The sequence below is a fragment of the Bacillus rossius genome, chromosome 3, assembly GCF_032445375.1.
Source record: "Bacillus rossius redtenbacheri isolate Brsri chromosome 3, Brsri_v3, whole genome shotgun sequence".
Classification (NCBI taxonomy): domain Eukaryota; kingdom Metazoa; phylum Arthropoda; class Insecta; order Phasmatodea; family Bacillidae; genus Bacillus; species Bacillus rossius.
Window position 1 is genome coordinate 52,412,860 of NC_086332.1, and position 25,459 is coordinate 52,438,318.

Here is a 25,459-nt window from a genome sequence, read left to right on the forward strand (position 1 = left end):
CCCAGAGTTTCGATGGGTGTTAAGCTTACTGCGCCTTCTCTCTCACACGCACATTCTCTGCCTCATTCTCTTGTTCAACTTTCGATGCGTTTCGTACGTTCTTTACCCTCTTTTTTTTCTTTCCTTCCACCCTCTCGCGCCTTCCTCGCTTTCCATTCCCCCGTCTACTTTCCCGGGAAGTTTATTCACACGCCCCGACATCACCATTTTTCATGCAACATCCCATTACCGCTTCACCTCATTGTCTTCTGCGACGGCAAGGCGAAATCAACCCTACTGGATGGAGTTCGGAGGTACAGTTCGCGCCAAAATCTTGTATCTCCACGCCGAGCTCCCGTTACCGCAGAGGCGGAGATGTCTGCAGGAAACGGTACATTATGGAACCAAGAAAAATGTGTATCTGAATAGTAAAAAAAAAGTGCTCTTTGCATAATGTATAGGTCTAAATATATTTAAACTAAGTGAAATACAAACAAATATGTGTTACAATTTAATTAATAGAAAGACTTTTTTTATACTTAACGAATGTAGAACTTCTCTTACTCAGTTCAAAATAATTTTCAAAACGAGAAAATTGCTCCGAAATCAGGCAACTTGGGCGCCAAAATTAGTTAAAATTGTTTTGCTGAACCCACTGAAATCTTAGTATTAATCCATTCTTTGAATATAACATATGTTCGATTGGGCTCGTTGGAAACTAGACATTTCAGCGTGAAAGTTTTTCTTTGGGTCAATTTTCCAATAAATTAAGAATGTAATGTAAACTAAGTTTTATTTTGAATATTTTTTAAATCCAAGTTAATGGTTATGATGTGGTAAAACAAACTGAACTTAGTTGAACTGTCTACAAAAACAAAACTTGCAATCATATTTTCTCCAAATTAACAAATTTGTGACTAAAATTAGTCTAATTCTCGGTTGGTTACAATTGAATAAAGTTAAGTTCAGTTTGTCAATTCAATAAAATCACAAGCAAAAGAAAAAAATTGTGGTTACATGATACTTAAATTTTAAATGTATGGTTCACATTTTAGTGAAGAAGTTCTATTCGTATTTAGTTTCGAGATGGTAAGACTGCATCTCTGACGCCTTATGAATTATACATAACTAGGGGTTAAGAATGTTCAGTTCACAAATATTTGCTAGAGTAGGTAAGATTTTTTTTTTTTATATTTAACACGGCATTTGTAATTTAAGGGAAGATCATAACATATTTTAGAACCTGCACAACAATTTATCTGAAAACGTAACTTATGTTTATAAGCTACATGTATAATTTGCCAGTAATGAAGAACATTTTGGAAAAAAAAGTGGAGTGGGGGGGGGGGGGTGTTTATGTGTGTTGTGCCATTCCTTCTTAGGGATTTTTTTTAAAATTTTGTTGTACATAAAATGTAAAAAAATATGTCACGGCTATCGGTAGGGTGAACACGTTTTTCATTTAACTGAAAAGTCAAACACGTGTGAAAGTTAAGAGGAGAATTTTTTTTTTTCAATTTGGCGCCAGGTATTGGAATAATAAGGAAAGAAGACATATCTCCTAATTCTGCCCGCTGCAGTCGCTACGCCGTCTAACCCCGAGGCCGCGCGCAGCTGCGAGGATGAGGTTAATGTCAGGGAGCCGGTGAAATACGGCACTTACCTTATCAGGAGCGGCGGGTCGCATTGCTGCAGAATTGTCCTTTGAATATTTTCCATCTCATTTCCCATTTTCTTAACTCATTTTTCTGTCCCTCTCTTTCTCTGTCCCTTTCCTTCGCTTCACAGCCATTTTATTTTTCCTTCGCTTTTGTCGTCGCCTCGCCTTCCACGTTTGCGACACACAAAAATTTGTTTTCCTGCTCGTGCTCGGCTGCTAGGGGAGTTATAAGGAAAAAGGAAACCAACGACGGCAAGAAAATTAAAGAAAAAAAGTTTAGTATATTTTGTGTAACTAACGACTATAGTATAATTTAAAAAATCTTATTTAAAAATAAACTTACCAATTCTATTTTAAAAGTCAACTAAACGAAAAAAAGGTGCGTGTATTTATGTACGCACATTAGAAGTTATACTTTTTTTAATTTCATACAATAAACTATTTTGAAATTAAAAGGTACAAACAGTATTAAAATTTGATTACTTTTTTTTCTTACAGAAAAAAATATTTTTCAGCACATGTTTATTTCAGAAATTTAAATTACTGGTACATGGGGATGGAAGTATTTTTATAAAATCAGATTTATACAGCAATTTTTGTCTTATTTTGTATTTGAAGAGTGCCAAATTTCATCAAAACGTACCAAAATATCGCTTTAAAGGGCTGAGAAGGTTCATGGGAGTAAAAAATAAAGGTTATGTGCCTACATAGTGCAAAATTAACCAAACCCGTCTTATCTATGCACTAAAATCACCATAACAAATGTTTGAACACAAACCTAGTAGTTGGTTCCGTTTGTCCGAGATCAGCTGATTCACTATTGTTGGCTAATAATGCATCTCTGTATTTTTATTTTTTCTTATTTTCGGAATTTTTCCATGACAACTCTGCTAAACTGCAATGGGGTATGTCTAAAAACCTACATTAAATCAAAATTCCCCATTTGACGAATCATTTAAAGAACGTAGTAGTATGTATATTTTAAATTTTATTATTTAAAATGCAATAATAAGTTGTATAAAAATGGAAAGTCTACTGACAGAATTCGAACCTGGAACCTTATAACACAATGAGCATTTAACCACTGAGTTAAAGAGACCCGTTAGTTGGATTATGTATGCTGTAAACTCAGGATAAAAACGTTTTTTTTTAAAGTTGCGATTATATATTTTAAGACATTTAAAGTTCATAAAAATGTATTCCAGAAATCTTTCGCGTTCACGAAGATTTACTTGACACACTTAAAGGCCTGGTAAGTCCCCCGATGTTCACGAAAGTGACTATATACACGTTAGTGCCGCTGCACACTGTCGGCTGCCTGGACAACTCCGGCTCGTGGGAAAAGCAGGAACTGGCATGAACATGCGTATTAGACTGCAGAATTTAAACTTCCGTCAATGTTGCGCGCGCACTTTAAAGCGTCTTCATTGCTTACTTAAATTTAGATTTCAATACGATTAGAGAAATGTATCTTTTAAAAAATCATTATTGCGTTCACAAATCAGTAAAACTGGCAAATAAATATTATAGTTATGCACTCAAATTTTAAGCTAACAGTAACAAAAGTTAGGTACTAGCAACAATACAAATACATTTATATATACATACATGTATACACACATACATACATATATACACACATATAGATAAGTATTTTACAATATAACCTAAATATTATTTTTATTATTATTAACATTGGAAGAAACATATATTTTTAAGTAACATAGTTTTCTGTCGTAGGAGTTATATAAAAGCGTAACAATAACAGAGCAAGTCATTTAAAGCCCAGCTGTGTTGCATACAGTCACATCTCTCAAAGTCACTTTAAGAGACTATATGTTGGCATTACTATCAAAGGGTAACTGTGTTTAAGTGACTCAAACTATCCTTATTAATGGTGTTTCTTAAAAGCAACAGGTCCTCAGAAACAGGATGTAGGTACACTAAGACAAGTATTATCAACAGAATCCTGTGGACCGACACGGTAAAACCCCTATATGTTGAGTGGAACTCAGCGTGATACAGAAGTAATGAGCGCATCCACCGCAGAACTGTCTGAGAGGCCCGCCCCTGCACCAGTCCCCTGAACGTCTGCGCCATACATCATCCATCCCATAGAGATCTCCATCCTAGATCACAGCCTCCCCCTTTCCGCCGGCTCCTCTTGCAGATACTTCCTTCCCTGCAGCCATCACCCCTCCCCCTGCCTCGACCCAAGAGTACAGTGCGGTTTGCAAATTACTGTCCGTGGTTCCAAGCAAACACCCTAGATACCACATTTAGGTGGATCCTTAACCGAATATCTTCATAACCCCAACCTACGTTCTTTAAGGGGTAGTATCCTAAAATATTTTGATTCCCAAATTTTTTTGGTTATAATTTTTTTGAATTTTTTTTAGAAACTTAAAGGTCAATTTTTATATAAACTCTTGCATGAACTAAGAGCATGTAATCGTGTTGTACAAAATTCGAAATAATCGTTTGTGTGGAACCTTCAACATGTATCACTTAATTTTTTTTGTATATCATTCAAAAAATGGGACTTTCCAAAACACTGAAAAACTCAGTTTTTGTAGTATTGTGGAAAATCGTATTTTTATTTATTTGTGAAATGTATAAAAAAAATTAGCAATGCAATTCAAAGACTATACAACAACTATTAATTCAAAATTATATACGATACGCTTGCATGCTCTTAGGTGAAAACGTATTAAATTTCTATAACACTTTAAAACCATTAACGGTAGTTATATATTGTGAATTTATCTAAAATGAGAAGTAAAAACACGAAAATATGGAAAAAAAAAAATTTAAGGATACTGCCATCTCGAGTCTACTCCTGAAATATAGGAGACGATATATCAGAAGGGTAAAGTGTGGCGGGCCCGTGGTTCGACGCCCGGCCAAGTACGACACAGCCCGCGGCTCAGTCCGACCGGGCGACTGGGGGCGAAGAAAAGGCCGGCTTGCCGGGACGACTGTACCTCCTCTCGTCGGGCCAGCAGTTTCATCTGGTGCAGCGGGAGCCGCCCCCGGGCGTCGCGCCGGTGTTATCTGGCCAAGTAATTTACTGGCGCGCTCCCATTGTCGCCTCGCCCCTCCCACCGAGCCGGGCCCAGCCAGTAACACGGCTCATCCCCCTTCCCCACTTCCCCCCCTAGCATCCTCCTCTACGGCTCTCCGAGGAGCAATACGAGGCCACCTAATAGCCTGCCAAATAGCCTCTCAAACACATTTTTAATGAACTACTGCAGCCCAGAAATGAAAACACGAGGCGTGGCGGAAGAAATAGGCTGGGCTCTCTCACCCCATCGACGACTCTACCGGAGACGGGAGCACCTTATTGCCAAGGAGAACAAGGCTCATTTTCGCTTGGCAACTAGTGGCCGATCTGCAGGTGCAATGAAAAGTTTTTTATTATTATTTTTTAAGTTTTGAAACATTTGACATCTGATTGAAGAAAGCAAACAAGCTGACAAATTTAAATTAAATTCAAGTTTATTTCAATAACAAATAATGAACTATTAAAGTATCGACGAATGAAGCGGCTTATAGATCATGAGGTGTTTCAGCTTTTATCCGTGTCATAATTTTTAAACTTTTCCCTTCAGTGGATTAAAGCAAAGAAAACTGTAACTGTTTCTCCTACTTCTAGAGAGAATCCTATAAATTGTTGAGAGTTATTGGGATACGACAGAAGTACGAAGCAAGCCGCAGTCGAGCGGTCGAATTGGAACACAATAATTGTTTATCTAGAATAACAGGAACGTGAGGAATTACAAAACCATCCCTATAGTACCCCTCAACTGCTGGTGAAATGAATCGAAAAAAAAACCGTAACAGGCATTCCGAAATCGAGTTTCCGTGGAGGAAATGGCTAAGTTACGTAAGTAGCAGGGCAACGCATTCGCTTATTTTCAAAATCATCTGACAACAGAAAACGATTAATAAGTGAGAGATTCTGCGATTTATGTATTTAAGGTAAATATGACTACTGATAAGAGGATCTCACTACCCTGCTAAATGTTACTACATCGAACGCAACAAATTTTTGCCAAATAAAACTACAAACTATAATTAAAGTTTATAAAACTTAAAGGCAGTTTTATTTACGAGCAGTTATTTGCAAACTGTTATTTGATTTAGTTGTGGGATTGCACCGGAGTGAAAGTACTAAGCGATAACGTTTGACGATGATGGAATGAACAGAGCATTCCGAGAAAAAGGTTGACGGCAACGTCAGCCACGTTTCCCACTCGCGACGCTGGACTGCGCCGACGAGCCACCTGTGGTGTCTGTCTGCTGCTGCAGCAGCCGCGAGGTCCTCCGCTCCCCTCCGCTCCCCCCCGCCCTAGCTCCTCTGCTCCGCCGCTCGCCGGACGCCGTCGTAAAACGCAAACGGCGTCATCTCCGAGCCGTTGGATTCAACTAACGGGGCGGGAATGGCTGGCGGGGAGCGGAGACAATGGGCACATCAACCCCTTCCACCACCACCCCCACCCCTTTCGAAGCTTTCTTCAACCACCCCTTGCGAGGCAGCACCCCCGCAACCCTCCGCCCAGCGACCGAGATTCACGACGGACCCACGAGCCCGACTCGGACACGCGTCTCCTTCCCGGGGACTAGCCGGGGGTGTGTTTACGAGCATTCGACATGTCTGTTTAGGCGTGATCTATATGATCACTGTACATTATTACACTTTAAATACTGCAAGTCAGCCAAATATTACTATGTATCTGCAAATAGGCACTACATTATTAATTACTAGCAACACACTATAGCTTCGCTCGGGTGGGTAAATATTTTTAACAGAGAAACATCTCTTTTGAGGAATCATAAAAAAACTGATTTTTAAGTTATCGCTAAATACCAAACAAATGCAATATAAATTACAGGAAAGATTACGGATAAGTTCAAGATGTACAAGATAGGATAATCTGTTTAAATTTTTCTGAGTATAAATATATATTTTTAGTAATATTTCTGAATAGATTCAAAATATACTGGTTTTTCTGATCTGTAGAGACCAACATAGAGTTTTCCACGAGAAAAGCATTCTTTTCTCAGATCAACACTAACATAATCGAATGTTTGACCCTGTTATTTGTTGATGGTGATCGTAAATGAAATTTTAATTGGAAATTGTAGTCGCTTAAATTGTAAAGTTAAGTCAGTTGGGACCATGGTAATGCGAGTAATGTGCGCTATTTTTCCAGCTGTTGGTCCTGTGAAAATGATGGTTTCAATTATGTTATTCCAGAATGCTTTAACTTGCAATCTTGTCTCATTGCTCAGATTTGGAGGATGCATGTTACGCATCAAAATAATTGGAAACCCCAAGGCCTGATGGGTTGAGAGAATTTATAAATTCTAGTTTGTTACAAAAACGCATGTTACTTAGTGATTGGATTTTAAACTCAACAATGATAACGCACAGTGACAATGGCCACAATAGCGATTCCATTAGGCTGTAGCATACTACCAATGTTTAAAGTTTTAATACAATCTTAGTTTGCATTACTGCATACATTTCATAACTATGTTTTATCTGTAACTTTTCACTCAGCGTTTTAGTAACAAATATTGCTATATCTTATGGAATCTTTTTTTTAATTATCCACCTGTAAAATGAAAAATAACCTATTTCCATTTTTCTTACCACCTTGGAAAATTAATACAAATACAAAAATCCCTTTGGAGAAAGCCTATACGCGTAAGTAGATTTTGTAGTACCCTTTTTCTTATGGAGATGATCTGGAAACTTCTATAAACATCTGGACCATTTTAAGAAATTAATGTACCTATATGACATCCTAAAAGTTCTTCAATATTCCAAAATGATCAAAACTATTGTCTAATATTCAATGCAACGAAAATGTTTAGAATTTTTTTTTTAGCTCAATGCATTCAGCACTGAATATCTCACAAGAAATTTTATATTATGCCTACTATGATGAAGTTACGACATTTTTGACCTTCAAACACTATATTTCGTCCCTAAGAAAAGGCAGTAGAAAATTTTCTTTGGATTAAAGTTTAAGATAACAATAAAATTGTTTAAAATAAATTCGAACGAAATTGATAGAAAGGAAGTTTAGAATATTTTTTATTTTAACCCTTATTTTTATGGTAATAGTTTGTTTCATTAAACATTTTTTTAACCAAAGATTTTAATCCTAAGAATTTTTGCAATAAATTAAAACGGATTATAATTTATACCTACAATAAAAAGGTTATCATTTTTTTCTGTACATGTTACACAATTTTTGTTTATTCTTTTTTTATTTCAACCCATGGTTTTTTTTACCCATTGCAGAAAGGTTCGTCTTATTAAAAAAAAATTTCGGCACAGTTTCAGATGTTTAGAAGATTTACAATGATAGATATAGATTATATAGTATAGTTTAATGGACCTATGTCAACAGTTTTTTTAGTGGGTTTAACAGTTTCTGCTTTATAAGTGTTCATGTACTACAAATATGTGATTACCTAGCTGCTTTTATATCTTGTTCCCTTCCACTAGGCAAACAAACATGTCTATTTATAATTGTTGGTTAGTTATATCTATTAAACATCTATGGAGTTGATTTCACGAGATGTGTTTACTGGTTAAACGGTTAAACAAATAATCTTTACAAATGCGTAATATTTTGATTAAGTGAGAAGCACTTCATATATTAGCTTGGCACGTCGCGCGTACTTAATCAGTGCGTCATACCTAATGCTATTAAATCTCCAGGGAGCTAGTCTAGTGTGTGTACGCGGCACGAACAAAGGCTGCAATAATGGTGCTATCGTGGTGTTTACTTATCTTTATTTTTGATGATACGATGGTTCGGTTTGAAAATGCACAAACGTTTGTACAAATTTCCGTTATTTTTTAAGAGAAGTGTTTTGGATGTATTTTTTCCCCACAAATGTTTAGTACACGTAAGTGTGTTTTGGCTTATGTGAAACATTTGTGTTCCAAATAAAATTATATTCTGTTCATTCAACCTCGCAAAAAAAAAAAAAAAAAACACCAGAGAGAAAGAGTAACTGCACACAAATTAATTGCGAATTTATACAGACGATTCACTTAATCAAGTTTCACTTGAAATGGAAATTCATTTACGATTGAAGCTGAGTTATAATGGGAATACAAACAGAAACGTTATTTATTTCACGGTTCAATGGATGAATAAATTTCAGTGGGGGAACCAAAAACCAGAAAAATATTTACTGATTGCATTAACATAAATAAGTTACAAATCCGTGTTGTAACATAATGTTATGGATGTAAAAGTTATTTCATCACTGATGGAAACACGGATTTTTAAAATTTGATTAAAGCTTTGAAACGAGTTGATCAAAAAATAATCATAGGGTTGTTAAATTATGACCTGAAACTCTTTTCAACTTGAAAGCGTGCAACAAAAGATTAATCTTTAAAAAGCAAATTCAAAATAATTTTAATGCAAAGAAGTAAAAACTGTTCTGCGAATATTATTAGAAGCTCTTTACAATAATTACATTCAAAATCTTAACCAATATATCTAAATATTCACACCAACATTTCACTGCACCGAAATATTGATAAACACATTATTATTAGTATTAGCAGGTAATTTTATCAGAAATATATGAGCGAACATATCGACAAATTGGAATCAATGACTCACCCTGCGTTAGTACGCATGGGCGTACTTCGATCTTAAGAATCTTTATAAGTAACGGTTAAATCATCACGAAGATGTATGACTCAACTACGATCCCCCCGTTCACATTATCGTTGCGCACCTGCAGAATTGAGAATATAATCGAGACAAGAATAGGTATCTGCGGTGTTTGGTTTTCATATTGCATTAAATATCGGCCTATATTCCAACTTATAGTCGGATTACATGCGACGAACAAACACAATTTTAATTTGAAGTGGTGGGTTAACATTTTGACATCGGAACGTCACAAATCCAGGAGAAACACGTTCAAGTGCACACGAAACATTGAAATATTTTACAAACTAGTTTTCGAAACTATTAAGAGTGAATTCCACTTCCAAGCTGTCGCTCGCCTACGAACCACATGGTGTTTGTTTACGAAGGATATGCAGACCACTGATAAACTTGAGACCTGTCTCACGACACACTGCTGTCGGGGACGGGCTTGCTGCAGTTCTAAGAGGGGGTGAAGAGGGTGAGGAGGGTGTCGGCTCGCAGGCGCAGCGGCAACCACTCGAGGCTCGTCCTGTAATCCCGCGCGCCGCCGCCTCGTCATGCCGGCTAGTGGGCCGTCGTGAGGCGGCGGCGAGGGGTCTCGCGGGCACGCACTCACGATCCCTACAGCTAGCAGGAGAGGTGAGAGGGGCAGACTACGGTAACCCCCCGTTGGATACACCTTACAAACGTACCGAATTTACGGGCAAGAAAAAATAATAATTAAGTGTCCAGGGAAAATAAATTTAATTTTAAAATTTAGCGTTTAAGGACCCCGTCTATCTAGGCAACATAAAGGTGTATAGAACTTCAGAAAAAAAACCATGTGATTTAAAAACCGCTAAACATAATGATGTGGCGTGTGTTTACGGGAAAATATTTAATAATACGCTAAGATTGGATGAGTATTCTTGTTCCGTATTTATTTTTAAACTGTATTTTTACAATAATGGAAATGGCTCAAACGTGTGTCGTAGGCGATACCGCGCTAGAAGCACGAGCGATCGTTGGAACTACCATCCCGCCTCACTGACACACAAACACGCCTGACTCGTCGGATTCTGAAATCCGACAGGTATCTACAGTAACAATAGGAAATGTGCCGGTACTCGTAGGTGAAATGAAAAGACGTGCTAGTTTTAAGTGAATATATAATATTGGTGCATGGTTGATGGATTGTATGCAGGGTTTAATCGAACTTGCAGGCCACAAATGACTTGAAATAGAACAATTTTTACCTTTTTTTATCCCAATATTTCGTAGTGTTTGGATGAGCAAAATAAACCTCACTTACAAAATTAAGTCTCAACGAAATCCGTGCAGTAGTCCTCACATGAGACAAACAATGATTGTTCAGTTAAAAATAATGGAAAGATCAGTTTCCTGTATATTTCTCATAAATGCGAGCAATGCAAGGAACTTCTAGCGTGATCGCCCCACGCGTCACCACCCTGCCGGCCAATAGGCGCACCGCGAAGAGGTCCGAGCAGCGAGGAAGGAACAGGGGCGAAGGCGAAGGCAAGAAGAAGGCGAACGAGAAGTTGATGGGGAGCTGCGGGAAAAGGGGTGATGAAAAAGTGTCTGCGGGAGCTGGATGGAACCTCGCAGGGCGGAGTGGGTGGCGAGGAATGGCCGAGAGGGGGAGGAAAAGTAATAACAGTGGAGAGAATGGTCGGCTACCTCTTGTTTGCGCTCCGCCAGACAGACAACAAGAGGGCTGGCGGGTAATCTGGTTTGGTCACGGCCGCGCACAAGAGGAAAGGCGGTCTGGGCGGGTTTCCGCGGGGGGCCGGAGGGGGAGGAGCGAACGCAATTAGCGAGCACACCCGATCAGTAATTACTGCGATTAATCAATCCGCTTCCCAGTTATGCGGGCAGCGCGCTCTGTGCTGCGGGAGTTTTTCTCTCTCTCGCTCGGCATCCCTGTACACTCTGGTGGAAACAAAATGTAAGTCGCCTCCCCCCCTCCCTCTTCTTCCATCAATATCACAGAGGGGAAAAAAAACTACTTTTATTATTGGCCTGAGGAAAAGAATTGCGTGGTCCAGAAACGGTTATAATTGGAATGGGACGTAACAATAAATCTATCGGAGTTAGGCCAAATCCTTATGCTTACATTCGCACTTTTACTAGTTTTAAAACGTCACCGGCAGCCAAGAATTTCAAGTACACTCCGGAAAATTTCCAAATAAAGCTCGCTATTCACCTTCCGTTATTAAAATGAAATTTAATTTTTAAACATAGTCAACAATTGAGTCTGGAGACTAAAAAATTAAAATTATATCTATAAGGCAGGAGCTTTCACGCGCGAGAGTTTCTAAGCACGTTGTGTCATAAATTCATAAGTCTTCCATAAATGAGGGTGAAGTAATAAAAGCTGGCATGCCCAAACAACGAAGCCACGAATAATGTAGTGGCGCATTAGCCTCCAGCATAAAGGTTTTTTAAACTATGTTTGAAATTTTTAGTTACTAATGAAAATGTGTGGCATGCCAAAATGTAATATATTCCTAATTGTTTATACATTGTTGATCGGTTAAGATCAACACCCTCGGTAATTCCGTAGCACGGTTCGCGGGTAGCTACGCATGACACAATAGCTGCACCATTCTACAAAAGTGATAGTCCGCAATTATTATCCAAAAGCTTAAAACCTCATCCTGCCGTACGATTTTTGCCCATAACCACTCTCCACACGTCATGAATCTAAACTAACTAACGATATTGTGGAGAAAGTTACCTAGATTGTTATGAAATAATTTTTTTCTTACCTTCTATGAATGATTTTTGCATTTTTAAAATTATATATATATATATTTATTTGTTCTTAAACCTCTTATTTTTCATCTCTTGAGCTAATGGTTTGTGTATAAAAAATATTTTGACCTTTAATGAATCCTACCAAGACTTTCTATGTTTGTAGTTTATGAATCGGTCTGGAAAAAAAGATGCAAGTTATCGTGTCCAAAAATATTAGTTTTATATAAATTTATAGTTTAAAATAGTACAGAAATACTATATTTAGCTAACGATACATAACTGTTCGATTTACCATATGAAGGATTTTACGACAATCAGCTACCAAGGCGGGTTGTGGGTGCGTTAAAGATCAAAATTTCCCGTCATTCAAGTACAAGTCTTACAGACTTGACATGTTGTATACAGCCAGAGCAGAGCCGGGTACTTCAGCTAGTCGTTCTATATTTCTCGTTAGATTATGATTCAGGCATAATGGAATTTTATATGCGATGTATTTTGTTAAACTTTAAAATGTAAATGGTTTTGCATGGCAGTTATTACGGTCAGTCATTAAATAACTACGAATTGTAAGACGCGACTCCCGGAACACCTCCTCTAACTCCATCATTCCCGTTTCGTACTGGTTCCTTCGTCAACTTTACTCTTCTTTGGAGAAGTATTTTGCAGTGTTGCAATTGCTCTTTTCCTTTGTGAAAAGGGACACAAAGGAAAAGAGCAATTGCAACACTGCAAAATACTTCTCCAAAGAAGAGTAAAGTTGACGAAGGGACCAGTACGAAACGTCAAGCAAGAGTAAAGAAACGGGAATGATGGAGTTAGAGGAGAACCAGTTATAAGTGAACCGCGTGGTCGACTGGAGCGGGCAGCCAAGACGTGCGCCGCACCGCCCGAAGACACACTGCGCGCGATGTGTCTCCCCGGGCGCTAACAAGCAGCACGTGTGTCCCCAGCTCCGCCGGGAGGGGAGGCTCGCGGTACATCAGCACCGGGTCGCCATCTACCCGTTGCGCCGTCATCAATCACAACCACACCTCCCCGATAATAACGCTTTTAAATAAAAACCTTTTGAAATAACCTGCCTGACCACGATGCACTAAGTACTGTATGTCCATAAAAGAATGACCCCGTTATGACATTTAGTAGCATCAGCTGTAAGCGTTGTAGAGTGTTGGTTCAAGGTCAAATTAAAGAGTACCGCGAATACTGCTTTGCTTTTTTTCTCTCGCTTGCAGCGCAAAATAATGGCTATTTAACCAATTCGTAGCAAGTGAAAGTGTAGACTTTATTTCGCAACAGGATAGAGTCCTTCTCAATTGGAATAACTTTATACGAGAGTGGTTTAACTTCGAAGTCCTTGACAGTTGGATTAGTCGTAGTGGTCAAGACGACAGAGATCTTTATCATGGACTCCATATTCACCCAACATAACGCCATGCGATTTTTTTTTTCCATTTCAGGGCTTTATAATAAATAGATCGTGGCTATGTTCCGCCGCTATCTAATGATTTGAAAGAGTTGAAACTAAGAATTGGAAAGGCTACTGCTTCCATTACTCCGGACGTGTTAACCAAAGTGTGGAACGAATTGGATTGGATGTGTGCCGTATAACTAGAGGTGCACATATTGAAAATTTGTGGAAAAAAAAAACAACTAGGCATAGGCTAAAATACCGCACTTCAGTAAACACAACGTGATTCAAAAACTGCTCTATATTTCAGAGTGGGGTCTGTTTACGCAAATAGTTCCAAAATACGCTATGGCTATGGCTATGGCTTTTGTTGTTCTTTCACAAATATTTTAAACTTATAATAATATTATATAATATATAATATACTTAAATTTTTAAGTTTAAAAAGTCGCGCAAGTGTTTGTATTTGTTGACACTTCCACGAAATTTTACAGGAATCGGAATATGTCACACTTAGTAAGCTATTTGTGACGGAACAATAAATGCAAGAAGGTGCCGTATTAGAATCTACAGAAATAGACTTTAAAAGGAGCTAGGCTTTGCCATCTTGCAATTCCAAATATGCTGATACCACTTACAATAAAACTTCCATGCTAAATATCTTGGTTTGACATAGCATAGGACTTAGCTTTGGCTACTGGTTGAAGTCAACATTTGCGCTCTGATGTGATTGTCGCGATTGTTTTGGCGTGAAATAACTAGTAATTCTCTTCGCAGCGCTTACAGAGAATAGAGCCTGTTGGTAAACACGTGGTTGCAACACTGTATAGAAGGTCTGGGAGATATGATTTGTGCCTTGACATGACGAAATTCAGGATAAATAGTTCAAAGTTAGAATTATAGCGAAACGATGGAAAAAGAAGTTGGCGTTGCCTAATCCACCTCATGACGAGGAAAAAAAATCAACTGGCGTTGAGAGACCACCAACTTAAGGGCAGGTTCATCGTTCGCTAAGCTTACAGATAACGCCGCGCGCAGTGTATCACGGTGGCAGAGAGAGAGAGAGAGAGGGAGAGAGAGAGAGAGAGAGGGAGAGAGAGAGAGAGAGAGAGCACTCGATTCCCTGCGGGTCCACGCACGTCTCACAGCGAAGCTTCCCCCGGACACCCCTGCCCGCGCAAAGCAGCCGTGATTTGTGACCAATTAACACGGCTGCCGGCTGATTGCACGCTCCGCTCACAGAAAACTCAGAAAAATTCTCAGGGAGTGTTAAAAAAAAACACACACACACAAAAATAAAAGGGCGGCGGGTTTTATTAAAGGAAGGAAAGGGAGGGGGGGGGGGGGTGATTTTCGGAAACAGAGACGTCCCGTGTGTTGGCAAGCGCGGCGCGCGACCGGTCGTAAATCCGGCGGCGGCCGTTATTCCAAGTAACGAGGCGAGGCGTCGCGCTGCGTCGGGGCGCGCGAGATTGATGCGCGCGGCGCGGGTACTTCCGCGCTAGATTTACCGTCCTCGCGCGCACCAGCCTGCTCTGACCATGAAGGGGGGGGGGGGGGGGGGGGGGGTCGGACACCGCCGCACCGACGACACTGCAGTTCTTCGCTTGGAGCGAGCTGACTGACCGGTCGCTGCGTGTCGCCACCAGCACAGCGAGTAGTGTCGATTACGCACGGCGATTTGAAACTAGCCTACGCGCTCACAAGATTGGTCCGGATGAGGTTATTTTTTTTTCTTACTTGTATCGGTATATTATTTCCTGAATTTATTATTTTTAAAATTAATAAAATAATAAATACATATTTAAGCTATTCCATGATTCAAATTACTGTCGAGACAAGAGTGCAATTGAAACGCAGCAATCGAGAGCGAGCAGCGGTAAAAGTGTACCTTTTTAAAACTTGGCTCGCAGGACCAAACCAAGTGATGCGGGTTTTATTCGCTACACGAGTGAAATTGAAATCAGTCATACTTATTGACAGATGCGAAACAATTCCTCATACCCAGTTGCCGCTAATTCACGTCCATAATTCGTTAATTTTTAGCAAACCGATTTTGAATGAAATGATCCAAAATGCAATCAACGGAATGCAACCACTCTGCAAGCCAGTTATTGCTGGCAATAATGTTTGACTAACAGAAGGATAGCTTACCAGTTGTTTACTTGGAGTATCGTCAGGCCCGTGTCCTGTGCTAGTTGTTTCTTCTGGTCTTCAGAAGGGTACGGGTGCTGCAACACAACAAGCCACCAGTCAACAACAAGATTACTGAAGGGAATTACAATCAATAAGACAATGTTACATAAAAACAAGGTTGCTGAAAGTACAAAGTTTTTTTTTTAAATTTAACTTTTATTAATTTTTATAATTCCTGGGAAGGAGGGGGGGGGGGGGGGGGGGTTCGTAGCTTTAATGTACACAATAAACCAGTTTTAACTTCTATTTACTGCCCTTGTCCAAGAACAAGTTCCACTGTCACCAGGCATTCTGATATGCTACGTGTATTAAGCTTAAAACTTAATGAAATTCATTGATAAACTATACCTATAATTTATCTTTGGAATAGAAAAATACAATAAATCAAAATTACACCACACATGGTTGAGTTTACTCTTCAGTTTTAATTGATTTTTATAAATCACTTAAGTTAATTAAAATTTCATATACAAACAGATTTTTAAAGATATTTCTTGAAATTATTTTCAAATCATCTGGCATGCAGTAAAAGCTACATGCAATTATATTTCGCTTAAGAAAGTGATATACGGTTTGCTCGTGACAATTTTATGTAAAAATACCCTTAGTAAAATCAGAACTTCTTTAGGTCTAATGACTTCCACAATCAGCGATATCTACGGAGCTGGAACAACAAGATTGCCTCGTGAGGGCTATTAGTCCAGGAAACCAAGACTTAAAAAGGCACAAACCTGTGAAAAATTTGTCCAAAGCTGAATTTTTGCACAGTTGTAGATTTGACTATGTTTAATAACATACCGAAAGTTTACCGCTGTAGACCTTGTGCGTATCACCGAAAATTTGCATTTAAGTCCTAGATGACAGCGACTTACATCAGTCCATTAAAATGCTACCCATTTGTACAGTTTTTAATTTAGACTGTCCATAAAACTACCAAAATAATCTTGAGACGCTAATACAGCCATTAATGTTGTAAAAAGCATAAATTGTTAATATTAAATATTTGATATTAAGCGATTAATTCATGACATATTATTTTTTATCTTTGCCACTCAGATAAAAATACTATTTACACCAATTTGAAGAGTCCAATGCGAAAAATGTTCAAATAAATGTTCTTGGTTATACCTTTAGCTTTAAGACGGTATATTTATAAAGAGTGTAACGTAATTAGTTGGCTCATTAAAGCGGCCCGAGCGTTGCAGTGTACTGCGGCCGTACTGATCTCTCACGGCCACCGCCGTTCCAGCGCGGCATTGCGACACACTGCGTACTGCGACATTCATTCAACTGGGTCTTATTTAGGGATTACTTAAAACATAGCTAGTTCATATGAGAGGGTGTATGTTACATGTAATGAGATATGCATTTTTTTCTTATAAGAATGTTTTTTGATACAATAAAATTAACAATAAACGATTTCTAATTGTAGCTTGTAAATGAAAAACTCTAGAGGACCTCTGGTTTTATATCTGCATGGATTTATTCTGTTTCAAAAATGTTATTATTAAAAATTATTTTTTTAGCAACAATTTTTTTTTATTTCTGATACATCGTTTTATTTTCGATCAGATCAATGCAAAATTTTAATGTAGCCTGTATTCTACAAAATGAAAAATTATATATTGACTTCTTTAAAATCAGTTTACTACATAAAAATTGAATAAAACGGTACATCGTAAATGTACTCTGAGTTTTTTTTTCACTTTTACAACATAATTCCTATAATAATAGGGTTTTTTTCCAGAAAATAAATAAAACACGAGTTGTGTTGTAAAACGTATAGGTAGCATTACATAATGTATTTGAGTGCTGCGCCTAGCTGACGTCGTTGGATTGCTAGTGGCAAAGAGCGGTGGTGGATGTTTTTGCAAGAGTTTGACCGTATTTTATGACCCTACCTGTGAGAGGGTGTTCGTACCAGAAATCCTAACGGTTAAGGAAACTATCCATTCTCTGTAGTCACGTACGGGTGTGCTACTCGCGCAATATCGTCAAATATCACAACTTTCCGGGACGTTCGGTCATTTCTCGGTTAGCTCTGGTTTCACCATAGTAAACGGAACAAAATCTTGTCTGTAGTGATTTCATATTCCTATTACCGTAGTAGTATGGCGTTTGAGGACAAACCAAGTTTTCTGTATACTGGGAGCCTACTTAAAAAAAAGTATTTATAGAGTTATTAAATTATTTACGAAACACAATTTTGTGGATCGTTTGGGAAATTATCATTTAGGACTTAACTGCTTGTTATTGGTGTGATCACAAGGGTTATATCGGTAAACTTTTGACATGTTACTAAGAAACGTTTATTCTACAACAGTACAAAGTTTCTGCTTTGGGATAATTTTCCAAGTTTCTTAACAGTGAAATTCGTCCCGACCCCAAGCCGACTTCGGCAACCTCACAGTAGTACACACTACACGGCTCGGATAGCTTCAGGGGTCAAACAAATTGTATGAGACCCTTAACAAATATACCCATTTAAAGAAGAATAAATATGCAACAACGTTTATTGAAAGCGATTTTCACGTAGAGCTTTTTATATTTATGTAAGATGTATTAACTTTTCCGTAAAATTGAATGAAAATGAATTTCTCAACTTTAATGATTTTAATTGTCTATTTTATATAAAGATGTTAAAACTGTGTACTTTTTATTACTATCCTCAGATAGGACAATGTTTCTAGATTATTTTGGGTTCCATACTGTCAGTCTACTCCATAAACTGCATTTGCAATATCCATTATTGTGGATCGTTGCAAAAAATTGACATTTTGGGCTTAACTGCTCGTTTTTTGCGTGACGCACAAGGTTTGCAACGGTAAACTTTTGATATGTTACTAAGAAACGTTCTTTCTACAACTGCACAAAGTTTCTTCTTTGGGATAATTTTCCATGTATTAAAAACCTTTGTTTCTTTACAGCGAAATTCGCCCGACCCGAGCCTACTTCGACAACATCGCAGTAGTAGCCTATACACTACGCGGCTCGGATCGCTTCAGCAGTCAGACTAATTGTATGAGACACTTAAAAAATATACCAATTTAAAGATGAATAAATATGCAACAACGTTTACTCTGAGCGATTTCCATGTTGGGCTCTTTAAGTTTATGTAAAATGTATTTATATTTCCTAAAAATTGAATGAAAGTGAATTCGTTAACTTTAATGATTTAAATTGTCTATTTTATAGAAAGATGTTTAAACTTTGTACTTTTTATTACTATCCTCAGATAGGGCAATGTTTCTAGATTATTTTGAGTTCCATACTGTCTGTCTACTCCATAAAATGCATTTGCAATATCCATTATTGTGGATCGTTGCAAATAATTGACATTTTGGGCTTAACTGCTCGTTTTTGGCGTGACGCACAAGGTTTACAACGGTAAACTTTTGATATGTTACTAAGAAACATTCTTTCTACAACTGTACAAAGTTTCTTCTTTGGGATAATTTTCCATGTAGGTATTAAAAGCCTTTGTTTCTTTACAGCGAAATTCGTCCCGACCCGAGCCTACTTCGACAACATCGCAGTAGTAGCCTATACACTACGCGGCTCGGATCGCTTCAGTGGTCAGACTAATTGTATGAGACACTTAAAAAATATACCAATTTAAAGATGAATAAATATGCAACAACGTTTACTCTAAGCGATTTCCATGTTGGGCTCTTTAAGTTTATGTAAAATGTATTTATATTTCCTAAAAATTGAATGAAAGTGAATTCGTTAACTTTAATGATTTAAATTGTCTATTTTATAGAAAGATGTTTAAACTTTGTACTTTTTATCACTATCCTCAGATAGTGCAATGTTTCTAGATTATTTTGAATTCCATACTGTCAGTCTACTCCATAAACTGCATTTGCAATATCCATTATTGTGGATCGTTGCAAAAAATTGACATTTTGGGCTTAACTGCTCGTTTTTGCGTGACGCACAAGGTTTGCATCGGTAAACTTTTGATATGTTACTAAGAAACGTTCTTTCTACAATTGTACAAAGTTTCTTCTTTGGGATAATTTTCCATGTATTAAAAACCTTTGTTTCTTTACGGCGAAATTCGTCCCGACCCGAGCCTACTTCGACAACCTCGCAGTAGTATACACTACGCGGCTCGGATCGCTTTAGCGGTCAGACACATTGTACCAAGCTCTCAACAAATAAACTAATTTAAAGTTTGAGAATATTGCAACTACTTTTATTTAATGTTTTCACATCGGGCTCTACGTGTTTTTGTAATACGTATTTTCATTTGTGCCCTTTTTTTCAGAATACCTTTCTTCTAATATTATTGAATAAATATCATATTTAGTCAAACGTATTGAAAGATTTTTAAATTTAATCATTGAGAATAATGTTTTGAGAAGTTTTCGTTTGCTATTCTGAAAGTATACTATAGTAATTACGTTATAGTGCCATATTGTTGAGAGGTCAATAAAGTATTATTTAGGACTTAACTTCTCGTTTTCGGTGTTCCGCGCAAGGTTTGCGGAGGTAAACATTTCAAATGTTGCTAGAAAACTTGAATGTTACCACTGTTTTAAATTTCAGTTAGGAGCAAAGTTTACAAAGATTAAAAATCTTCGATTTCGTGGGAGTGAGAGTGGCCACAGCGCTTGCGGCTGTGGCTCTGTCGCAGTGCGTAGACAACATTGATAAGCTCGGGAGTCTCTAGTGATCCTATAAATTAAGCTAGACTTTTGAGAGATATGTCTCTGTAAAGCTTAAGAACTATACAACAACATTTGTTAAAGAAATATTTGCGTAAGACCATTTATTTTTAAGTGAATTGTCTTTTTATTGCCTTGACTGATGTAAAAAAAACTTATTTCATTAATTTAACATTTTTTTTCTTACCTTTAATATTTACTTTTAGAACTGTATTCATTATAAATGTGAGTAGTAGTGCTTTAAGATTATTTTCATATAGCTATCGAGAGTCTACGGTAAAAAGTGCGAAAATGGGAGGCATTTTAATGAACTGCTGCAAGTCGCTGTCATCTAGGACTTAACTGCAAATTTTCAGTGATACGCACAAGGTCTACAGCGGTAAACTTTCGGTATGTTATTAATCATAGTCGACTCTACCACTGTGCAAAAATTCAGCTTTGGACAAATTTTTCACAGGTTGAAACCTTTGTTTCCTGGGCTATATGTAGACAACCGTGGCTCTACTCCGTAACACAACAGAATGGCATAAACATTTCATTTAGTTTTTATGCCCTATACCAATTAAATACAACAAAAGAGTTTTGAAATCCTTGTCAATCCTCCAGTAAAATGACGAGCTGTTGATTAAAATGTATTAGTATGCTCGTGATTCATGAGTGGAAAGCTTACGCGCAATGAATTAAAAAAAACCAGTGAGGCAACACATTTGCGTCACTCCCTATCCTCCAAAGAACCCAACACCATATGACACGTGATGTTTCAGTGGCGTGACGATATGTCAAAGGGAATGTCTACCAAACCCTCTCCCACATCACCATCAACACAAATTCATCGTGTGTATGCTGTCACAAGGTCAGGGACAGGAGCTAACGCTTAAACGGAGACTTCGGAGTAGCGAGTTGCACTTGTAAACAGAGTCGTGAGTTCCAGACCCAACTCTGACGTGACTCTCACTAAATATTATAGGACGATATACATAGTACTTACTTTTAAAACTCTGTACTAATTTACCTATTTTTTTCTTTCCCGCTCACATCTTACCAAACAATAAGTGAAATTTACCTAATCGTGAGAGGCAAAATAATTTTTAAGTTTCACGGATACAATCGAGAAATTCAATTTTGATATTTTTACTGAAAGTAATTTTTATAGTTAATAATGATTCTATAAACACATTGTAGACGATTTCGAGCAGAAGCAAAAATCATTCTGAGAGAAGATATATAACTCTTTACATAAAATACAACTAGGGCTTCCTAACTAACAGTTTACCTTATTTTTTATAACTTTGAAATGAAAATATGTTCCATAGAAAATATAACAATTAATTTAACGTTAGATTTTCGGAGCCCAAATACAACTTAAAAAAAAAAAAAAAACACGTGAAAATTATTCTACGTAAAAAAAAAAGTCAAAACAAAATAATTAAAAAAAAAAAACAACAATATTTTGTCAAAATATTCTGTGTCGGTAATTGATGCACACTAGCACACTACGTGCGCAAGTATTGGTGAGCTTATGCAACATACGGAAAGTCTACTGTCAGAACATAATTAAGTCACTCACAAATTACTTAAACCAATGAAAAATCTATAAATACTGACATGTAATAATTAATGATTCTAGAAATTAAAAAAATTTCTAGCAGTAAGTTTTATATTAAGCCATGAGAACATCGCCCGTTGCAGTTGTAAGTATACATAAATATTAGAGCGCGAAGTAAATACAAATTGCATTTTCTTAACATTACAATCTTCTAAAACATCTTGTGGTCATGCCTGCTAGCAAAAATGCCAACATTTTAACTAATAAATTTCTTTCATAATTAATAATAATTTGTTGATAGCTCTACGTGCACATGCACAAGATAATTATATATCATTTCATCAGCAGATTTTTAATTTTTGTATTATGCGAGCGCGTACATATTAGCACAACGTCATTGCCACATCGGTGTGAAAGACACGCGACTGGTAAACCTGGTATAGTACGCTGTAACTGCAGACGTGCAGGCGTCACGACCATGTCACAAGCCCCAAGGACGCGGACTCACGACTACCCAACTAGGCGCGGTCCTCGGCAAGCCGCCAGCGCTGCTAAAACTCGCGGATGTCGAGGGAGGGCGCAGGGGAAGACGCGTCACAAAAGAGTTTTATTAATCCGTTTCATTTTCGGTGAGGACGGCGAGGGGGGAGTGAGGAGGGGTTGCAGTGAATCGGGCACGTCCTCTCCCCCCCCCCCCTCCTCCTCCTCCTCCTCCGCCAAAAGCGACAACCGTCACGTCGGCCGGGGAGCTGACGAGGGGGCTTGCTGACGGGGTAGTTCGTGCCCGAAACCAGTCGGCGCCAATGACAGCGCCGGTATTGAATTAGACGTGACGAGGAGTGGGGGGGGAGGGGAGTCTCTGGGTGGGAAAGAGGGTTGGGGGGCGGGGGAACCGGGCGTGTCAACTCGACGTGACAGGATAGTGCTCCAGGCACTTCGGTAAACTACAGGAATAATAACCGAGAGTGTGGGAGGAGGGCGGGAGGGAGTCGTCCGAAGTGGGGCGGGATTCTCCGCCCAGAACGCTGACACGTCTGGGGCCGGGTGATATCGGGGCTGCGCTGGTAGCGCCCCCCTGGAGTCAGCCTGCCACCCCCTACCCGCGAACAAACACTCATTTCAATGGGATGAACCCACGTCAACTTCGCAATTATTTTTAAATATTCAAACCCAGCTCGCCGTGCGAGTTTTCTAATACACCTTAATCCTTTCAGACACACATACCTAAATATATATATATAAAACTAATTTTGGAATAATTTATGAAATATTTGTCTTAAGCTATAATTATAATAGTGATGTATGATTATTATCTTATATATAAAATTATAATAATCTATAATTTTTTCCTGGCCATAAATTATAAACACTCGAATGTACACCATGACCCATTGGGTTTGACGAACTCTTCCTGTATCACTGAGACAGGGCACGCGTTTGGAATTATTTTAACATTCAACTTCGCTGGACTTTCGTAATTATTAGTGATTGAACTGGCCTCAACAAGCATTTTTTTCTCTCTCTTGAAACAACCAATCAAGACGATTAGAAATAATTTTAAATCGTTAAGACCTAAAATAAAATAGTGAATAATTTTTGCAGCCCAACTGAAAATGGCAGTTGTCCTACTTAACTGAGTGCTTAATTATTTAGCAGATATTATTTTTTACTATTAATGCTGCACCAATTGACACCATCAACGAATAAAATTTTACAGTTCATATTTTAATATTATTTGTTTCTGGTATAACATAAATAATACGTGTAAGGTTAGCTGCTTGAGTCGGATTCGTTCGGAAGCAACTGCTTAACTATTTAGTTACTTCTTTCACTGATCCAGAAAAAAAAAAAAAAGCCCTCTAAATTTAATCTTAGAATTCAACTTTCCAGACATGTTTACCGTAGGTGCCCGCCAGGCGTCTGAACGTGACGTGGACCGTCAGTGACCACAAGTAAAATACAGAACGAAATGAAATGAGCAATCAAAAGGACGGAGTACGACAGCTGTGCATGTGCATAATAGCTGGGCGTAGGCATGTTTTATAAATACTCTGGAGACACGCCGAAGTCGACAATAGTTAATTCCAGCCAATGTGAGTATATTGATGTCAGCGTGACGTTACAAAATAAAACTCCTTGTGTGAATACTTGTCAGTTGGAATGTGTTACGCGAAGAATGTTGTTTGATTTGATAATTGTGCAACTGCGGACAATAATATTATAATATAAGTTAATTAAGAAAAAAACTCTAGTTTAGCTAGAACGCATTATAGGCTATCTTTCGTGGATTTTGCCGTTCAACTAATACTTAAGTAGTGTATAGATTCCTAGACTAGCCTAATGGACTTAATAGCGAACCTGCCATGATGACTCCATTGACGATGAGGGTTGCTTCGGCATTGTTCCGTGGTACCAACCCGGCACAAAAACCGTCTAAAGCAAATAATAACTTGACAGGAACGGACCGTGAGAGCGCGGGCAGACCTCGCGTCAAGCGGGCGGGGCGGAGGGTCCGGACAGGCGTCCCGCCCATCGTTATCCTCTCCCCGAGCGGTGGGCGTCGCGACGCCTGGGCGGGCAGGCTGTCGCACACGCGCCCGCCCTGGGATCACGACCTGGGGGGGTCCACGCTGCCCGCCCAGGGGGGGGGGGGGGAGAAGGGGCAGTCGCCGACACGCCCGGCGCTTGTCGCCGTCGCAAACCCTCCCGTGACTCATTCCTCCGAGTGCTCCGCCGTCTGCCCGCGTGCCTGGGTGCTCCGCCTCGTCGTTCCCTGCGGCCCGGCCCGCCTCAACTGCCGTCCTCGATTACCCATGTGTAGGGGACACCTGTATTTCGCGATTTCATTTCATGTCAAGGTATTCCACAGAACACTGTAGCTTTTTCTAAGAGTCATGGCAAATTGTGAGGGTGCAGCAGTACGGTGACCACATTCTCATTGGCCCCGTCAAGAGCGGGACGACATCTCTCACCGACCTCAGCCCAATAAACACAGGAGAAAAGCTACAGTATTTTGTGAAATTCCTTGACACGAAATGTGTTCGCGAAATACAGGTGCCCCTACTCACGTGCAGAACGTGTTGTAAGCACACACTGTTATGAAGCCACAATAAACTGCCTCACTATAGGGGGGCCACTTGCTCTTGCAAAAGCGTGACTGTGGAATGGGTTGTGATAAAGGTAAACGTCAAAAATGTGTTTTCTGAAAAACTTTCTGTATACATGTTTAAAAGTTTTCTGTTTATTGAATATGCATATAGGCAATAATATGGGCAGGACAGTATACAACATACAAGCACTCTCTCTAGACAAGACTTGTGTCGGTTTAAACCCACGCGCAAAACCTTCGCCCCCCCCCCCTTTTTTTATCTCCTTGGCGAATGCTAAAGGTTTGTGCCCCTGGTCACACATATATTTAAAAAAAAAAATTTAGACGTTTGTTAACTTTATATTGTTTAGTTATACCACTTCTTAGATTTTAAGAGAATATCTTTTATTTTATTCATCACATTCCATATTTTGAATTAATTGGTTACTCCACTG

General features: G+C 38.6%; 1 protein-coding gene across 9 annotated transcripts in view; it reads right to left on the minus strand.

The window, feature by feature from the left end:
* Positions 1-25,459, minus strand: part of LOC134530695 (homeobox protein homothorax) — a 689,928-nt gene that overhangs the window by 106,985 nt on the left and 557,484 nt on the right. For all 9 annotated transcript variants that reach the window (XM_063365782.1, XM_063365781.1, XM_063365777.1 and 6 more), the window contains one exon: positions 15,656-15,732. In XM_063365782.1, the coding sequence (XP_063221852.1) occupies positions 15,656-15,732 (77 nt within the window). The remainder of the gene's footprint in view (positions 1-15,655; positions 15,733-25,459) is intronic.